Source organism: Aotus nancymaae, unplaced genomic scaffold (genome assembly GCF_030222135.1).
Source record: "Aotus nancymaae isolate 86718 unplaced genomic scaffold, 86718_ANA_hifiasm-v0.15.2.pri h1tg000030l, whole genome shotgun sequence".
In the NCBI taxonomy this organism is placed as follows: domain Eukaryota; kingdom Metazoa; phylum Chordata; class Mammalia; order Primates; family Aotidae; genus Aotus; species Aotus nancymaae.
Window position 1 is genome coordinate 29,840,501 of NW_026988443.1, and position 18,602 is coordinate 29,859,102.

An 18,602-nucleotide genomic window follows, 5' to 3' on the forward strand; every position below is an offset into this window, starting at 1 on the left:
CAGCTACTCAGGAGGCTGAGGCAGGAGAATTGCCTGAACCCAGGAGGCGGAGGTTGCAGTGAGCCGAGATCGCGCCATTGCACTCCAGTCTGGGTAATAAGAGCAAAACTCCGTCTCAAAAAAAAAAAAAAAAAAAAGATTCCATCTCAAAAAATATATATATATATTTCCTTGCTCTGGGTAGAATCTGGGGCAGACCAGAGATGGCTAATGAAGAACAAGTAGAAACTGACACTTACATATAGTAATCTGAATACATGCTTTATTTTCCAGTCTTGCCAAAGCCCTACTATATAGTGGTAAATAAATTTTAAAAGATGAAACTACACAATGATAATGAGAAGAAGTTTAACAGAAAATGGATGCCAAGAGAATTTTCTTCTTTTTTTTAAAAAAAAAAAAACAGGCTCTCATCATGTTGCCCGGGCTGGAATCAAACTCCTGGGCTCAAGCAGTTCTTCTGCCTTGGCCTCCCAGTGCTGGGATTACAGTCATAAGCCACTGTGCCCAGACCAAATTTTCTGAGAGTAAAAAGCGGTTGGGCGCAGTAGCTCGAGCCTGTAATTCCAGCATTTTGGGAGGCCAAGAGCAGGATTACTTGAGCCCTCGGCAACATGGCAGGACCCTGTCTCTACAAAAATAATCAGCCAGGGATCATGGAGTGTACCTGTACTCCTAGCTGCTTGGGAGGCTGAGGCAAGAGGGCTGCTTGAAGCCAGGAGTTCAAGGTTACAGTGAACTACTAAAGTGGTACTGTACAGCCTGGGGAACAGGGTGAGACCCTGTCTTAACAAAAAGAAAAGAAAAAAGAAAGTAGAAAGCAAGCAGACAAGTAGTAACTGGTTTTGGTTTTTGTTTTCTCCGATCTCCTAAGCCTACAGCCATATGGAATGGCCAAAAACAGGCAAGCCAATGTGTACTACAGTACCCTAGAAGGGCTCATTAAATTGAGATACCAGGAACCTTTCAAGACAGAGGAAAGAAGTAGGGCTAAAACCAGTTGGAATTCTGCCTCAGGAGCAACTAGGTCCCAGATCCCCTCCAGCAGCACCTGATACCACAGGCTACTGCCCTATGCCATCTCCAATCCAGCAGAACCCATTACTCCAGAGAAATGAAAACCACAGAAGTTCCAGACTCATTAAAGGCAAGGCTGAAGTCCGTTCTGAAAACAGAGGAATTACATGAAAATCTATGTATTCACTCTTCCTTTGCCACAGCAACCCTTAAGCCTAGGTGTTCTGGACAACTGAGTTGCGAGATGCAGCACTACCCAACTCACACTGCACTTCACACCAGTAAGAAGCAATGTACTGTATTATGCTACTGAGTTGCTGAGTTTGTTAACCCAGCATAGCCCGGCCTGTCATGTCAATTCTACTAAAATGAATTCCACAAAAACAGAAAATAGGGAAAGTTATCAACAATAAAAGAAAATGTCTTAGAAGTGAAGGATGAGCTTCCATACAAACAGCCATAGAACATTTGATGTAGCTAATTTTAAAAGATTCGGCTGGGCATGGTGGCTCACACCTGTAATCCCAGCACTTTGAGAGACCTAGGTGGGTGGCTCAAGAGGTCAGGAGTTCCACAATAGCCCGGCCAACATGGTGAAACCCCGTCTCTACTAAAAAAATATGAAAATTAGCTAGGTGTGGTGGCAGGCACCTGTAATCCCAACTACTTGGGAGGCTGAGGCAGGAGAATCATTTGAACCTGGGAGTTGGAGGTTGTAGTGAGCAAAGATCGTGCCATTGCACTCCAGCCTGGGCAACACGGCAAGACTCTATCTAAAATAAATAAATAAATAAATAAAAATAATAAAAAGATTCAGCTGGGCATGGTGGCTCACTCCTGTAATCCTAGCACTTTGGGAGGCTGAGGCAGGAGGATCACAAGGTCAGGAAGTCAAGAAAAGCCTCGCCAGTATGGTGAAACCCCGTCTCTACTAAACCTACAAAAACATTAGATGGGCATGGTGGCACATGCCTGTAATCCCAGCTACTCAGGAGGCTGAGGCAGGAGAATCTCTTGAACCTGGAAGGCAGAGGTTGCAGTGAGCCAAGATCACGCCACTGCACTCCAGCCTGGGTGGCAAAGCAAGACTCCGTCTCAAAAAAATTAAAAAATTAAAAGGTTCCCATCAACGCAAATCACTGTGAAGGATCAGAATGCTGGTGACATAGAAGACAAAGATCAAATGGCCCAAATAATAGCTTAAGGCAAAGCAGCCTCTATGTAATTTATGTTTGGTTTTGTTTTTTACCACCTTTATAGGAATGACATACCTTGAGTCACCCAAGACAATTAAGTCAAAATTTTCTGAAAAGCAACCTAGATCCAACCACTGTTAGATGTTGAACATGTAAAAAAAAAAAAAAAAACGGCATGACCTTTGTTCTTAAGGAGCTCACAGTTCAGCAGAACAGCCAACCATGAAAGCAAGTCATGATAATACATGATACATAGTAAGCGCCATAAAAGCAGCACAGAAGTATTAACTGTGGGAGTACCTCTCATAATTTCTTAGTGCCAAAGTCCTACCTATATTTACTAAGACACACTGGTATATTTATCTCAGGAACTTTAGAAATTGACACAAAGTAATACTAGCAGATTACTCTTCACTGACAGTATGCCTAGAAGAACTCCACTTTCAACAAGCAATAATGGATTCCACTATCAAAATATCTTCAAGTAGGAAAGCAGTTAAATTATAGACCACATCTAACGCACAAGAGGGAACCCTGACAGGAAAAGGCCTATTATTAGCAATAGTTAATTCAAGTGTTCTCAGCAGAAATTCCATTTTAACTTTATTTTCACTTACTCAGAACTTCCTGAAAGTCTTTATTTGGGCAGAAACTTTCCATGACTGGCTTTTTCCAAAAGGTGAATCATTTAGGAAAGTCTGAACTAAACGGCTCAGCTGGTTATGTGATAGGGCAGAATACAAAATACCATATTCCCCCATCCCCCTAGGTTAATAAGCTAAACATTTTTCAAGTGGGGACAAAAACAAAACAAAACGACCAAAGCCCAGAATTTAACATTAAAATACGGTTAGAAAAGCTAAGACTAACTTAGTACTAACACTACCTTACACTTAGACCTACAAACTCCCTCCTGCCATCACCAGCTCTTTTCTCACCTTTCTTAAGATGTAGGAATGCTCTTAACTTGATATAGAGACAAAAAGAAAAGGAGAACGACATGAAAAAATTAGGAAATGCTCAAATCCATACACCAAATTTGTATCTGGTTATCAATGAAAATTCAGATATCCTAAGTGCCCTCATAAAAATTTCCTATAATACCTAATAAAGTATAAATAATTTAAGTTAAAAAAAAAATCCTGCCAACATGCCCACTACTAACAGGGGTTGTGTTTTCTTTAGGGGAAGGAAGTTATAGAACTTTGACTTTTCATGTTATATATCTCTGTAATGTATTATTTTTTAAAAGTAATAAGCATGTATCATTTTTGAAATACGAAACGTGACAGTATGTAATTTATACAAAAAAAGTGCTTCCATTCTCATTTCTTTGTTTTATTTTTTATAGACATGGTGCTGCCCTCTTCTGACAAATTGTGAAAACAGCAGACTCCCTGAATACTCATCAGGTACTACACTTAAAATTACCATCCACTTGTTTTCAAAAACGAAATAGGAAATTTGTGGCAGACAACTATATTAGTATTTATTAACAAGCCCATAACATTTAATTTGACTGAAAATTTATGACTTTTTTTTTTTGACACAGGGTCTCACTCTGTCACCCAGGCTGGAATGCCGTGGGGTGATCTTGGCACACAGCAACCTCTGCCTCCTGGTCTCAAGAGATCCTCCTACTTCAGTCTCCCGAGTAGCTGGCACTACAGACACGCACCACCATTACTGGCTAATTTTTGTATTTTTTGTAGAAATGGAGCTTCTCCATGTTGCCCAGGCTGGTCTTCAACTCATGGGCTCAAGCAATCCTTCCACCTCAACCTCCCTAACTGTTGTACCAAGCCTCATGACTTCTTACAGCAACAGTTACTCGCCAGCTTTTTGTACACACTATGTGAGGGCCACTGGTGAAGTTATAAATAAATCCTTCTCAGATACTCTACATAACACACAGAAAATAATTCAAGCCAAAAAAAGGCTTAACTTCAAAAACCTATATTCCTAATGGTACATTAATATACTTTCTGTATTATTTTTGTGAGGCTTTCAAACTATTAAAAGGTGTTCTGTTGGATCCCTACTGGACAACTCAACAGCAACCAGAATAATTTCAGGCAGTAAACTACATTATTAATTCATACCACCAGTATTTATTTATGGGGCCAGGCGCCATGGCTCAAGCCTATAATGCCAGCACTTTGGGAGGCCGAGGCAGGTGGATCACCTGAGGTCTGGAGTTCAAGACCAGCCTGGCCAACATGGTGAAACCCCATCTCTACTAAAAATACAAAACTTTGCTGGGTGCGGCAGCAGATGCCTGTAATTCCAGCTACTCAGAAGGCTGAGGCAGAATTGCTTGAATCCGGGAGGTGGAAGCTGCAGTGAGCCCAGATCACACCACTGCACTCCAGTCTGGGCCACAGAATAAGACCTTGTCTCAAATTAATAATAATTATTATTTTATTATTTATAATAAAATGTTATTTTATTATAATAAAATTATATATAATATATTATTATATAATAAAATATAATTTTTATTATAAAACAAAACTTATTATCTATTATCTATTATTATTTATGGATCCTAAAAACAACTAATTACCAAGGAAAAGGGTGTTGCCTTACAATGAAGAATTCTGGAAGATACTGTCTTACTGTTGGCCTAACTTATCCCCATCAATGTGGAGTCTCTTGATGGATGAGAAGCGTCATCGATGCAGTATTTCTGTCTAACATAACTAATCTGAAGCTCATCATAAACAATGCAACAATCCAAATTGAGAGACATTATACAACAGGACTGGAGTCTTAAAAAAAAAGCTGCCAGATGCGGTGGTTCAAGACTATAACCCCAGCACTTTGGGAGACCAAGGCGGGTGGACCACAAGGTCAAGAGTTCGAGACCAGCCTGACCAACATGGTGAACACCATCTCTACTAAAAATACAAAAATTAGCCGGGTGTGGTGGCACGCGCCTGTAATCCCAGCTACTCAAGAGGCTGAGGCAGGAGAATCTCTTGAATGCAGGAGGCAGAGGTTGCAGCCAGCTGAGATCATACCACTACACTTCAGCCTGGGTAACATATCAAAAAAAAAAAAAAAGGCTGGGCATGGTGGCTCACAAGGTCAAGACCAGGCTGACCAATATGGAGAAACCCCTTCTCTACTAAAAATACAAAAAATTAGCTGGGCATGGTGGCACATGCCTGTAATCCCAGCTACTCTGGAGGCTGAGGCAGGAGAATTGCTTGAACCTGGGAGGCGGAGGTTGCGGTGAGCCAAGATTACATCATTGCACTCCAGCCTGGACAACAAGAGTGAAACTGTGTCTCAAATAAAAAAAAAAAAAAAACCAATGCTGTGAAATACAGAAAAGGCATGAAAAACAGTTCTAAGTACAAGGAGTTTAAAAAGACCAAATGCAAAAACAACAAAAAAGACCAATTGCAGTTTTCATCTTGGATTTGATCTTTGAACAAGAAATACAGCTATAAAGAACATTATTGGAATAACTGAAGGAAAAACTAAATGGAATCATTTGTATATAGTTCTGTATACAGTTATGTATATTCAAGTTCTGACTGCAAAACTACCTGTTATTGGTCCAAGACAAGATGGGCACAGAAACTGTGAGTATTTAGAAACTTGTACAGCAATTTGACAATGTCACATACTCAAGACATGAGCAGTGGGCCTTTCCATTAAGCAGAGTATGAATTCAGTTATGTCAAATTTACAAGGTGAGTCACATGTGATATGAATTGTTTATTGGTCACATGCAGTAGGACATTACAATGTGCATGATATTTTAGAATTATTTTGTCAACTAAAGCTCAAAAATATAAAATGTAAGCATTTATTTTTATAACTTATTTTCATAATCATTTTAATTGTTAATCAATTGTAATTCTTAAAATTTATACAGGTGCCAGGGTGGTGACTGATGCCTGTAATCCCAACACTTTGGGAGGCCGAGGCAGGCATATTGCTTGAGCCCAGGAGCTTTAGACCAGCCTGGGTATACCATCTCTACAAAAAACACAACACGCTGGACATGGTGGCTCACGCCTGTAATCCTGGCACTTTGGGAGGCTGAGGTGGGAAGATCATTTGAGGTCTGGAGTTCCAGACCAGGCTGACCAACATGATGAAACCTCATCTCTACTAAAAATACAAAAACATTTAGCAGGCATGGTAGTGTACGAATGTCCAGCTACTTGTGAGGCTGAGGCAGGAGAATTGCTTGAACCCGGAAGGCGGAGGAGTTGCAGTGAGCTGAGATTGCGCCACTGCACTCCAGCCTGGGCAATAGAGTGAGACTCCATTTAAAAACAAAACAAAACAAATTAGCCAGATGTACTGGTGTGCACCTGTAGTCCTAGCTACTCAGGAGGCTGAGGTGAGAGGACTGCTTGAGCCCAGGAGGCAGGGATTACAGGAAGCCAAAATTGCACCACTGCACTCCAGCCTGAGTGACAGAGCAAAATCCTATCTCAAAAAGAAAAAAAAATTATGCTGATGGCCAGGCATCGTGGCTCACACCTGTAATCCCATGACATTGGGAGGCCAAAGCAGGAGGATCACTTAAGGACAAGAGGTGGAGAACACCTTGGACAACACAGCAAGACCTCATCTATACAAAAAAAACAAAATAGGCCAGGTACAGTGGCTCATGCCTGTAATCCCAACACTTTAGGAGGCTAAGGCAGGAGAATCACTTGAGGCCAGGAGTTCGAGACCAGCCTAAGCAACATAGGTAGACCTCATCTCTACAAAAAAAAAAAAAAAAAAAAAAAAAACACAAATTAGCTAGGCATGGGTGGCCAATGCCTATACTCCAAGGTATCAGGGAGGCTAAGGTAAAGGATCTCTTGAGCCCTAGAGGTCAAGGCTCTAGTGGGCCATGATGATGGCACTACATTCCAGTCTGGGCAACAGAGTGAAATTCTGTCTCAAAAAAATTAAATAAATATTAAAAACAAACAAATAGGCCGGGCACAGTGGTTTACATCTGTAATCCCAGCACTTTGGGAGGCCAAGGCGGGCACATCACTGAGGTCAGGAGTTCCAGACCAGCCTGGTTAACACTGCGAAACCCCATCTCTACTAAAAATACAAAATTTAGGCAGGGCACAGTTGTGCACACCTGTAATCCCAGCATTTTGGGAGGCTGAGGAGGGTCGATCACCTGAGGTCAGGAGTTTGCGACCAGCCTAACATGGTGAAGCCCCGTCGCTACCAAATATAAAAAAAAATGGCCAAGCATGATGGTGCATGCCTATAATCCGAGCTACTTGGGAGGCTGAGGCAGGAGAATCGCTTGTACCTGGGAGGCGGAGGTTGCAGTGAGCTGAGATCACAGCATTGCACTCTAGCCTGGGCAACAAGAGTGAAACTCCAATAAAAAAAAAAAAAATTAGCCAGGCATGGTGGCAGATGCCTATAACCCCAGCTACTCGAGAGGCTGAGGCAAGAGAATCACTTGAACCCAGGAGGTAGAGGGCGCAGTGAGCAGAGATCGCACCACTGCATTCCAGCCTGAGCGACAGAGTGAGACTCAAATAAACAAACAAGCAAACAAATAAATGAAATAATTAGCTGGGTACGGTGTATGTTCACTTGGGAGGCTATGGTGGGAGGCTGAGGTGGGAGGCTGAAGTGGGAGGATCACTTGAGCCCATGAGTTCAAGGTTACAGTGAGCAATGATTACACAACCACACTCCAACCTAGGTGACAGAGTGAGATAGCTCCTGTCTCTAAAAAACAAAATAATCCTAGTACTTCCAGGCAAGAAAGCAATTCAACACAGTTTTCAGAGGCAAATAAATTATAAGGGTAAAAATGAAAGACAGAAGCCCAGAAAAATAGTGTTTCTACAAATTAACATGTTTTCATAGAATGTTTTGAATTGTTTTTTCTATGAAAAGAATATTCATGTGCCGGGCGCGGTGGCTCACACCTGTAATCCCAGCACTTTGGGAGGCCAAGGCGGGTGGATCATGAGGTCAAGAGATCGAGACCATCCTGGTCAACATGGTGAAACCCAGTCTCTACTAAAAAATACAAAAAAAATTAGCTGGGCATGGGGGTGCGTGCCTGTAATCCCAGCTACTCAGGAGGCTGAGGCAGGAGAATTGCCTGAACCCAGGAGGTGGAGGTTGCGGTGGGCCGAGATCACGCCATTGCACTCTAGCCTGGGTAACAAGAGCGAAAATCCGTCTCAAAAAAAAAAAAAAAAAAAAAAGAAAAGAATATTCATGCATGGCTGGGTGTGGTGGCAAATGGCTGGGTATGGTGGCTCATGCCTTTAACTCTAGCACTTTTGGGGGCCAAGGCAGCAGGACTGCTTGAGCCCAGGAGTTCAAGAGCAGCCTCAGCAACACAGTAAGACCCCATAAGTACAAAAAAAATTTTTTTAAACTAGCTGGACATGGTGGCAAATGTCTGTAGCCCCAATTACTCCGGAGGCTGAGGTTGGGGGAAATCACTTCAGCCTCGTAGGTTGAGGATAGCATGAATGACAGAGCAAGACCCTTTCTCAAAAAAAAAAAAATTTGTGTATAGAAAATATGGGCATCCAGAATTCCTTTTCTTTCACTAAAATATAACTTAAATTTAATTATAACTTGACTGGATAAATTATTGAAAATGGCTCCTAATGAAACATTTAATATAAACTTTGCAAACACAGTATCACAGGCAGTAGGTGGTAGATCACACCTACAATCCAAGTACTTTCATAGGCCAAAGCAGGAGGATCACTTCAGCCCAGAAGTTTGATACCAGCGTAGGCAAAATGGTGAAACCCATCTCTACAAAAAATACAAAAATTAGCCAAGCATGGTGGTGTATGCCCATAGTACCACCCACTCAGGAGGCTGAGGTGGGAGAATGACTTGAGCACTGGAGGCTGAGGCTGTAATGAGCTGAGATGGTGCCACTGCACTCCAGCCTGGGTGACAGAGAGATTCTGTCTCACAAAAAAAAAGAAAGAGAAAGAAAGAAAGAAAACACAGTATATTTTTTAATTTTTTTGAGACGGAGTTTCGCTCTTGTTGCTCAGGCTATAGTGCAATGGTGTGATCTTGGCTCACTACAACCTCCGCCTCCTGGGTTCAAGCAATTCTCCTGCCTCAGCCCCCAAAGTAGCTGGGATTACAGGCATGTGTCACCACACCCAGCTAATTTTGTATTTTTAGTAGAGACAATGTTTCTTCATGTTGGTCAGGCATGGTCTTGAACTCCCAACATCAGGTGATCTTCCCACCTTGGCCTCCCAAAGTGCTGGGATTATAGGTGTGAGCCACCATGCCTGGTCAATACAGTACATTTTTTACTTTTATCCAGATTCATTCTGGATAAAGGCAAAAAAAGAAAACCCTGAACTTAATGAAACTATTTTAAAGTTTATACTTCTGATCCCTTGAAAGTATCTCTGTGTTACAACCTGGCAGATCCCATGTTAAAAAAAAAAATCTGCGTGAAGGACAGAAGGATGGATGGAAGGAAGGAGAAAATCAATACAGAAATGATTTACATATACCTTATCTCCCAGGAGGAGTGCAGTCATCAATACAACTTAGTTTAATAAGAAAGAAATAAGCTCTTTCGTCACAATAAAAACTTTAAATATTATTCTAAACAGTAGGCCAGATGAGGTGGCTCATGCCTGTAATCCCAGCACTATGGGAGGCAGAGTCAGGTGGATCATGAGGTCAGGAGTCAAGACCAGCCTGGCCAAGATGGTGAAACCCTGTCGCACTAAAAATAAAAATATTAGCTGGAGGTGGTGGCAGGAGTCTGTAATCCCAGCTACTCGGGAGGCTGAGGCAGGAGAATCACTTGAACTTGCGAGGCAGAGGTTGCAGCGAGCTGAGATCACACTACTGCACTCTAGCCTGGGCAAAAGAGCAAGATTCTGTGTCAAAAAAATATATATATATATAAATATATATGTATATACTTATATATATATACACACACATATATATACACACATATATATACACTTATATATATACACACTTATATATGTAAATATATACCTATGTGTATATATACATAACAATATAAATATATGTGTACGTATAAGTAGATACACATATAAGTATATATGTAAGTATATACATATATAAGTGAATATGTAAGTATAGAGATATAGTATATATGTATATACACATATGTAAGTGTATATATAAGTATATATAAAAGTGTATATATATGCATGTAAGTGTATAAACATATAAGTATACACAAACACGTAAGTATAAATAAACATATATAAGTATATATATATAAACAGTGTTTATTCAAAGTGTGTGTCTGACATTTAAAAATTTACTCAGCTTTTGTTTGTTGGTTTGTTTTGAGACAGTCTCGCTCTGTCAGCCAGGTGATCTCAGCTCACTGCAACCTCTGCCTCCTGGGTTCAATGGATTCTCCTCCCTTAGCCTCCTGAGTAGCTGGGATTACAGATGTGCACCACCACACCTGGCTAATTTTTGTATTTTTAGTAGAGATGGGGTTTCACCATGTTGGCCAGGCTGGTCTTGAACTCCTGACCTCAAAGGATCTGCCCGCCTTGGCCTCCCAAAGTGCTGGGATTACAGGCATGAGACACTGCACCAGGCCAGTATTTTGTTTTAATAACAGAATAAAAGGTAACAGGGATTCCCTGTATATTAACACTTTCAATGAACAGCCTTTATAGTTACATAATTCTTTCCTTTTTCCTGTCTTTGGCTCATTTTAACCACATGCACGGAAATGTAATGTTATGTCTATTAAATCTTTTTTCCCCCACCCCTGCCAAAAGAGGTTAAAAGGCCCACCCTTGGAGGGGGCAGGCGGCTCCAGTTATATACTCGTGGTGCTCTGGTGCTGCAACCTAAGCCCTGCAGCCAGGCAGAGAGGCGGCAGGGTATCTGTTGAATCTTAGTAAAACTTTAGTTATCTTTTCGATTTGTCTTTCTAGTAATTCCTTTTTATTGTCCTTTTAGAAAAGTACTGGTCTGCAATAGATTGAAAATTTTAAGTCAGGGTCCTTCACTACAGATAGTAATTTGCTTCTAATGTTAACTTTACTGAACATGAGAGTTATATTGTGATACAAAGCAGAATGCCCTTGGTCTTGGGAGACATGTGCTAAAGTATTAAAGGCTGATGTGTCACAATGTCTACAAATAATTCTCAAATGGTTCAGCCAAAACAAAAGAAAAACCCAGATATAGGTGGTGAGAGAGTGGCATTACATTAATCAGTAATAGATCTGGATGATAGGTTTGCGGGTGTTTGTTGTAATACTATTCTTGCAACATTTCTATAAGTGTGACATTATTCAGAAGAAAAAGCTAGAGAGAAATTTTTAATAATAAAAAGTTTTGTTCCATACCATTTATAAAAGTGAAGATGTGCACTGTAACCGAACCATAAAAAAAAAAAAAAGAAAAAGAAAAAAGAAAATAAAAGTGACAATGGCCAGGCAGAGTAGTACATCCCTGTAGTTCCAGTTACTTAGAAGCCTGAGGCTGGAGGATCACTTGAGCCCAGGTGTTCAAGACCAGCCCAGGCAACACAGTGAGACCATGTCTCAAAAAAGAAAACAAAAACAAAAAGAAAAACAAAACCAAACACCGATAATGACAATTTTATTTTTCCTAAATGTATCTTCGCTAGGTAAAATAACTCTTGAAAACATTATTTTTAAGAATAACAATTTCAGGGAAAATTGTATTTTCAGAGAGCCTACAGGTCTAATTAATTACTGCCAATGAAAATCAATGTGACGACCTATGAAATTATTGATTGGCATTCATCTGTTCTCATTTAGCTCTAAATTACAAATCTGCTGTTTTCACATAATAAAAATGAAATAAATGGGGGAGGGGAAATTACAGGCATGTGGCTCTTACCTAACAGCTAAGAGGCTAAACTGGTCATGGAATTAAGCCTCTACTCAACCTATGGTAAATAAACCTTATTAATCAACAGAAAAATATTATTAAGGTAAGAAAATAATATTGAAACCAAATTTCTCTCTTTGTATTTTCAATTCTTATCTGATTTTAGAGACTTCACTAGGGCTCATATTTCAGTCAAGCAGAGTAAAAAAGGGAGACATGACTTACCAAAAGTCACAGAACATGGCAATGAGCCATGTTTATATAAGTTAAATACTTAATCTTGTATTTCCTTGCTTCTGTTCAGCTGACCACTTCATAAAGCTCAAAAACTCCATTGCTATATGTGAAAGGACCTTTCTCATGCTCCCTGATAATTTATACAGCCAGTTTTCCTTGAGTTCAAACATAACTCTCCCAAAATATTATGATGGAATGGAATGAGGATAGATGGCTAACACCAGTTAGAGATGCTCTTTTTTAAAAACACTAGTTTCAAAGTTTATGAAGTTTCTCTTACCTCACTTCTTCACCAGCAAAATCAAACACCTTGGTGATTTTAACTTTTTCTGTTTCTTTAGGTTTCTCTAGCTCTTCTGCTTTCACCAACAATTTACTTGAACTTGTCTCTTCAGTCTCCTCACCTTTCTATGAAAAAAACAAGAAATGTAATCAGTTTTATCAAAGGATGAACCATAGTGTTTATAGCTACTCTTTTTTGTGTGTGTGTGAGACACCATCTCACCCTGTCACCCAGGCTGGAGTGCAGTGGCACAATCTTGGCTCACTGCACCCTTCCCACTGCCCAGGTTCAAGTGATTCCCCTTGCCTCAGAGTCCCAAGTAGCTGGGATTAAAGGCACCCACCACCACACCCAGCTAATTTTTGTATTTTCAGTAGAGACAGCGTTTTGTCATGTTGGCGAGGCTGGTCTCAAACTCCTGACCTCAAGTGATTCACCCGCCTCGGTGTCACAAAGTGCTGGGACTGCAGGTTTTTGCCACCGCGCCCGACCCATAGCCACTCTTAAATGTTTCATCTCTAACCAGTAAAAGGCCTATTAGAAATTTATTTGATTAGAGAAGCTTATCCTCCTACCATAGGAAATGCTTTGTTTTTCACTTAGTAGAATGGTTAGCAAAAGGTTGATTTCTGCAGGCTTCAATCTCAGTAATTCAGGGTATTTCCGGAGAGGCATTCATCTCATTAATCTCTCAACTTACCTTAACTTGTGTACTTGGGGACACTTTTGATTTTGGTCCCACATCATTGAGGAAGCTGGCCCAGAGTTCATCTGCCTTCTTTTTCCTTGCATCCTCTGATCCAACACCTTTATCCTGCTCTGCAGCTTCATCTTCCTCCTCACTACTGCTTCCCTCAGATTCTGAATTGGCATCCTCCTCTTCCTCCTCTAATGAGAGGCCACCTGGTCTTTTCTTCCTAATCATCAGCAGTCACAAGGAAAAAGAAAGACAAGACAGACAACACAAAATGATTTCAGTTATCCCTCCCCGGACTCTAAACACAATCTTGTAAACCAGAGAACATTTTAAAATCTGGAAATACTGATAATACAATGAAGGGAGTAGAAGAGGTAAGCTGAAATTCTGTAGAAGAAAAAAAAGAACTGAAAAAAAGAGAAAGAATGGAGCTCTTACTGCTAACATTTTCTCCAGTCACTTAAAATCAAAGTATAGTGTTCTCCTTCTAAATCAGGACTAGCTGTTTTCACAAAGAAAACATCCTAAATCACCTAATCACAGACTTAATCTGCCCAGAAAGAATATCCTAAGAACATATTACATGTGCCAGATATTGCTGACTTTTTGAAGCTATTCAATTTGTATAACAAGTTCTACTGAGAAGAGCCTCAACTTTATTTGCACTGTTTCTTCCGAGAGTTCTCAGGGAAAAAAAAAAATCAGTGTTTCTTCCACTTTTTGAAGAAATGGGAGCTGGAATATAGAAAGATTCAAGGACAAAAAAAACTTGTAAGAGTAAATTGCTTCTTAGACTATTTTGACTTTACATGAATCAATCTAATAGCTATAATTATTTTTTTTCATAAATGATAACCTGTTTTTTGCTTCAATGCCCAGGAAGACAGAAACACCCAAGTGAGGTGAAAGACTTCTATGGAGGATGCCCTTATCTGAGTTAAAGAAGCTGTCAGAATTATCATAATTTTTTGTTTTTATTTTTTATTTTATTTTTTTGAACTATCATAATTTTTCTTGGGAACACAACCCATACGAGGCCCATGGAAGGCAATTTGCTAATATCTATATATTTTTTGATTTAACTGCATATATAACCTTAGATCAAACAATTCTACTTCTAAACATTTCATTTACAGCTATATTTATACATATATACTTTATATACATTTATGTATTCATGTATACTTTGTATAAATGTATACAAAGAATATTCACTGCAGTCTTGTTAGTTGTGGTAAAGACTAGATACAAAAAAAAAAAAAAAAGACTAGATACAATCTAAACATCCCTCAACACAGGAAAGCCTAAATAAAGTAAGGCCTATTCACTAACGTAATACTATGAAATGGAGGAGATACTGCCATAGTACCATCTCCAAGATGTGAAATAAAGAGAAATGAAAATGAGAAAGTGAGTATGCTACTATTTATATTTTTTTCTAAAAAAAAAAATAAGGATAGAAAACATACACATATATGCTTTTACATGCACAGACTGTCTCTGTAATATAGTTCTTCAGAGGCAAAGCAACAAGGGCTAGGAACAGGGTAAACATCTTTTTAGGGACTGAATTTTCTGTTTTAACCATATGTACATATTACCTATAAATATATATTTTTTACATTAAAGCTCAAAATTTTTAAAGCTTGTCAGAGACCAGGCAGTTAATCGTAAAATAACAGCAAATGTTTCCCTCAAAGAAAAAAGTGTTAGAAACTTTGGCTTTATTAAACCTCTCAGGAGACCAATCTTAGCAATCAGGATGGTTGTGACAATAGCCCTGACTTCTAAGGGCCTTGAGGGCAGCATCACCTGGCTGGAATGCTCTGGGCCTTTCTTTTTTTCCCTTTGGTTTTCTGTGTCTGCTCTTCACCATCCACTTCATCTTCCTTCACTAATTCATTTACATCATCTTCACTATACTCTCCACCTGAAATCACATAACAGGGTGATCAGACAGGAATAAAGGTTTTCACATCAAGATGAGACATTTTTATTAATAAAAGCTTTCACATCAAGATGAGACATTTTCATTAAGAAAAAAGTGAATTTTCCCCTATTCTTCTGTTCTTCACCTAACTAAAACATCATTTCCTTAGGGAAGTCTTCTCTGCCCCTGAAGACTACACACTATGTTCTCCTACCCTAGGCTTCTGTGCCAGTCCCTGCTTCCCTCCATAACTCATCCCACTTATATTTAATGTTTGTAATTTCTGCTATGCTCTATACTCCAAGAGGAGATGAACCCTGTTTATCTTGACTTTTAAGTATTTGCTGAATGATGAATGAATAAATAGAAATTCCAATTCTAGGCTGAACACGGTGGCTCACATCTGTAATCCCCACACTTTGGGAGACCAAGGCAGGCAGATCATGAGATCAAGAGATGGAGACCATCTTGGCCAACAAGGTGAAACCCCGTCTCTACTAAAAATACAAAAATTATTTGTATAATATAAATAATTATTATATAATTATTTGTATAATAATTTATTTAAATAATAAATTAATATTATTGATTTATAATATTAATGTGGTGCACACCTGTAGTCCCAGCTACTCAGGAGGCTGAGGCAGGAGAATGCTTGAACCCGGGAGGCGGAGGTTGCAGTGAGCCAAAATCGCACCACTGCACTCCAGTCTGGCAACAGAGCGAGACTCGGTCTCAAAAAAAAAAAAAAAAAAAAGAAATTCCAATGTGCTTTTCTTTCTTTTTTTTTCTAGCAACATGACTGAAGAAATGTGTTTCTGAAAGAAGAAACTGATGCGCTACCTCATCTTAGGTATCTTTCAAATCTAACTTAAAAAATACTTTGTCGGCCAGGCACAGTGGCTCATGCCTGTAATCCTAGCATTTTGGGAGGCTGAGGCAGGTGGATCACGAAGTCAAGAGATCGAGACCATCCTGCCCAACATGGTGAAACCCCGTCTTCACTAAAACTACAAAAATTAGTTGGGCGTGCTAATGCGCGCCTGTAGTCCCAGCTACTTGGGAGGCTGAGGCAGGAAAATCACTTGAACTCAGCAGGAGGAGGCTGCGGTGAGCCAAGATCGCGCCACTGTACTCCAGCCTGGAGACAGAGTGAGACTCTGTCTCAAAAAAACAAAACAAAACTTTGTCTTCTCAATAAAAGAAGTTTAAAAGGAAACCTAAAGACTTCCAGTTAAACATAGCCGAAAGAACAAACACATCCATGTACCACCTTCAGACACTGACATTCAGGGGTCCCCAACAAAAGAGTGTTGCCTCGATATCTGATCACACGCTGTGGGTACCAGTCAATAAACCAACCCTGCCCACAAAGAGATTCCACTACTTTTTCTCTTTTACTTCATATAAACTTTCATTTGAAGTGTACATACCAAAAAGCACACAAATCTAATGTACAGTTCAATGGAATGACACACAGTGAACATGCTTGCATAACCAGGGCCCCAGCTCAAGGAACTCAACATTAGCAGCATCCCAGAAGGCCCCTTGTGCTCCCTTCCAGTCACCAACCACTGCCCTACCCCAAAGGTAACCAGGATCCTCACTTCTAACATCATGGGGAAGTTTTGCCTGCTGCTGAACTTTAAACAGAAGCCTGGAGTGTGTTCTCTTCTGTGACTGGCTTCTGTTATTCACCATTATGTTTGTGAGAATCACCCACATTGCTGCAATGTAGCTATAGTTTCTTCATTCTCATTCCTAAATAATAAATAGTATTTCATTGTATGACTATGCCACACTTTGTTTATTCATTCTACTGTTGATGCACAACTAGGTTGTTTCCAGTTTGGAGTCATTACAAACAGTGTTGTTTTGATACTCCTGTACATCCAATCAGCTCACGCTCGTGCTTGCGCGCGCGCGCTCGCTCTCTCGCTCTCTCTCTCTCTCTCTCTCTCTCTCTCTCTCTCGAGACGCAGACTCACTCTATCACCCAGGCTGGAGTGTGGTGGCACGATCTCGGCTCACTGCAACCTCTGCCTCCCAGGTTCAACCGATTCTCCTGCCTCAGCCTCCCAAGTAGCTAGAATTACAGGAATGCACCACCACACTCGGCTAATTTTTGTATTTTTAGGAGAGATGGGGTTTTACCATGCTGGCCAGGCTGGTCTTAAACTCCTGATCTCAAGTGATGTGTCCACCTTGGTGTCCCCAGGTGCTAGGATTACAGATGTGAGCCACCGTACCCAGCCTCCAATGAGCTTTTAAATACTACACTCATAATATACCAAGGACCACCAAACACTTTGAAAGGCAACATTCAAGATAAACAGATTCAAGATAGACAGAAAGGAACTCAGAGGGAACAAAATGAGTGCAGAAAAAGGGGGTGGGGAGGGGGATGGACTAAAAACTTAATGAAAAAGACTTTGTAATTAATATCCTCAAAAAGAGAAACTGTGGCATCTGTACAATACAAATAAGATTTTTTAAACAACTCAGAAAAACAAAGGCTGTGCATGGTGGCTCATGCCTGTAATCCCAGAACTTTGGGAGACGGAGGTGGGCAGATCACGAGGTCCGGAGTTTGAGACCAGTCTGGCCAACATAGTGAAACCCTGTCTCTACTAAAAATACAAAAAGAATTAGCCAGGTGTGGTGGTGTGTGACTGCAATCCCAGTTACTCCAGAGGTACTGAGGCAGGAGAATCGCGTGAACCCCAGAGGTGGAGGCTGCAGTGAGCTGAGATCGCACCATTGCACTCCAGCCCGGGAAACGGTGCAAGAGTCTGTCTCAAATAATAATAATAATTATTATTATTCAGAAAAACAACAAAGATAAAAATTTGCGAAAACTAAAACAATTATAAAAGAGATTTAAAAAAAAGATGGCAAGAATCCCAGTCCTTTGGGAGGCAGAGGCAGGTGGTTCGCCTGAGCCCAGGAGTTCAAGACCTGCCTGGGCAATATGGTGAAACCCTGTCTCTACAAAAAATACAAAAATTAGCTGGGCTTGGTGGTGCACACTTCTAGTCCAAACTACTCAGGAGGCTGAAGCAGAAAGATCACTTGAGCCCGGGATGTCAAGGCAAAGATCACACCACTGCACTCCAGCCTGGGTTACAGAGCAACACCCTGTCTCAAAAAAAAAAAAAAAAATTCATAAATTAAAAAATTTTTAAAAGGTGATGAGAAGGAGCCAGCTGTGTAAAGATCTGGAGAATAAGCATTTGAGGTTGAGATGGAAACAATCAATATCCAAAATGGAAACCTTTTGATATCCCAAACCCCAAGGGCTAAGTGACAGTGCTTCATGAGAGCAGTGAGTTTCTGGTTAAGACGTAAGTCCAAACACACAAATGTAATTCTGCT

General features: G+C 40.2%; 1 protein-coding gene across 2 annotated transcripts in view; it reads right to left on the bottom strand.

Annotated features, from left to right (window-relative positions):
• The window catches only part of CFDP1 (craniofacial development protein 1), a 123,745-nt gene that overhangs the window by 92,857 nt on the left and 12,286 nt on the right, over positions 1-18,602 (bottom strand). For both annotated transcript variants that reach the window (XM_064383322.1, XM_064383323.1), the window contains exons 2-4: positions 15,110-15,227; positions 13,301-13,517; positions 12,598-12,725 (exon numbers count right to left, since the gene is read on the bottom strand). In XM_064383322.1, the coding sequence (XP_064239392.1) occupies positions 12,598-12,725; positions 13,301-13,517; positions 15,110-15,227 (463 nt within the window). The remainder of the gene's footprint in view (positions 1-12,597; positions 12,726-13,300; positions 13,518-15,109; positions 15,228-18,602) is intronic.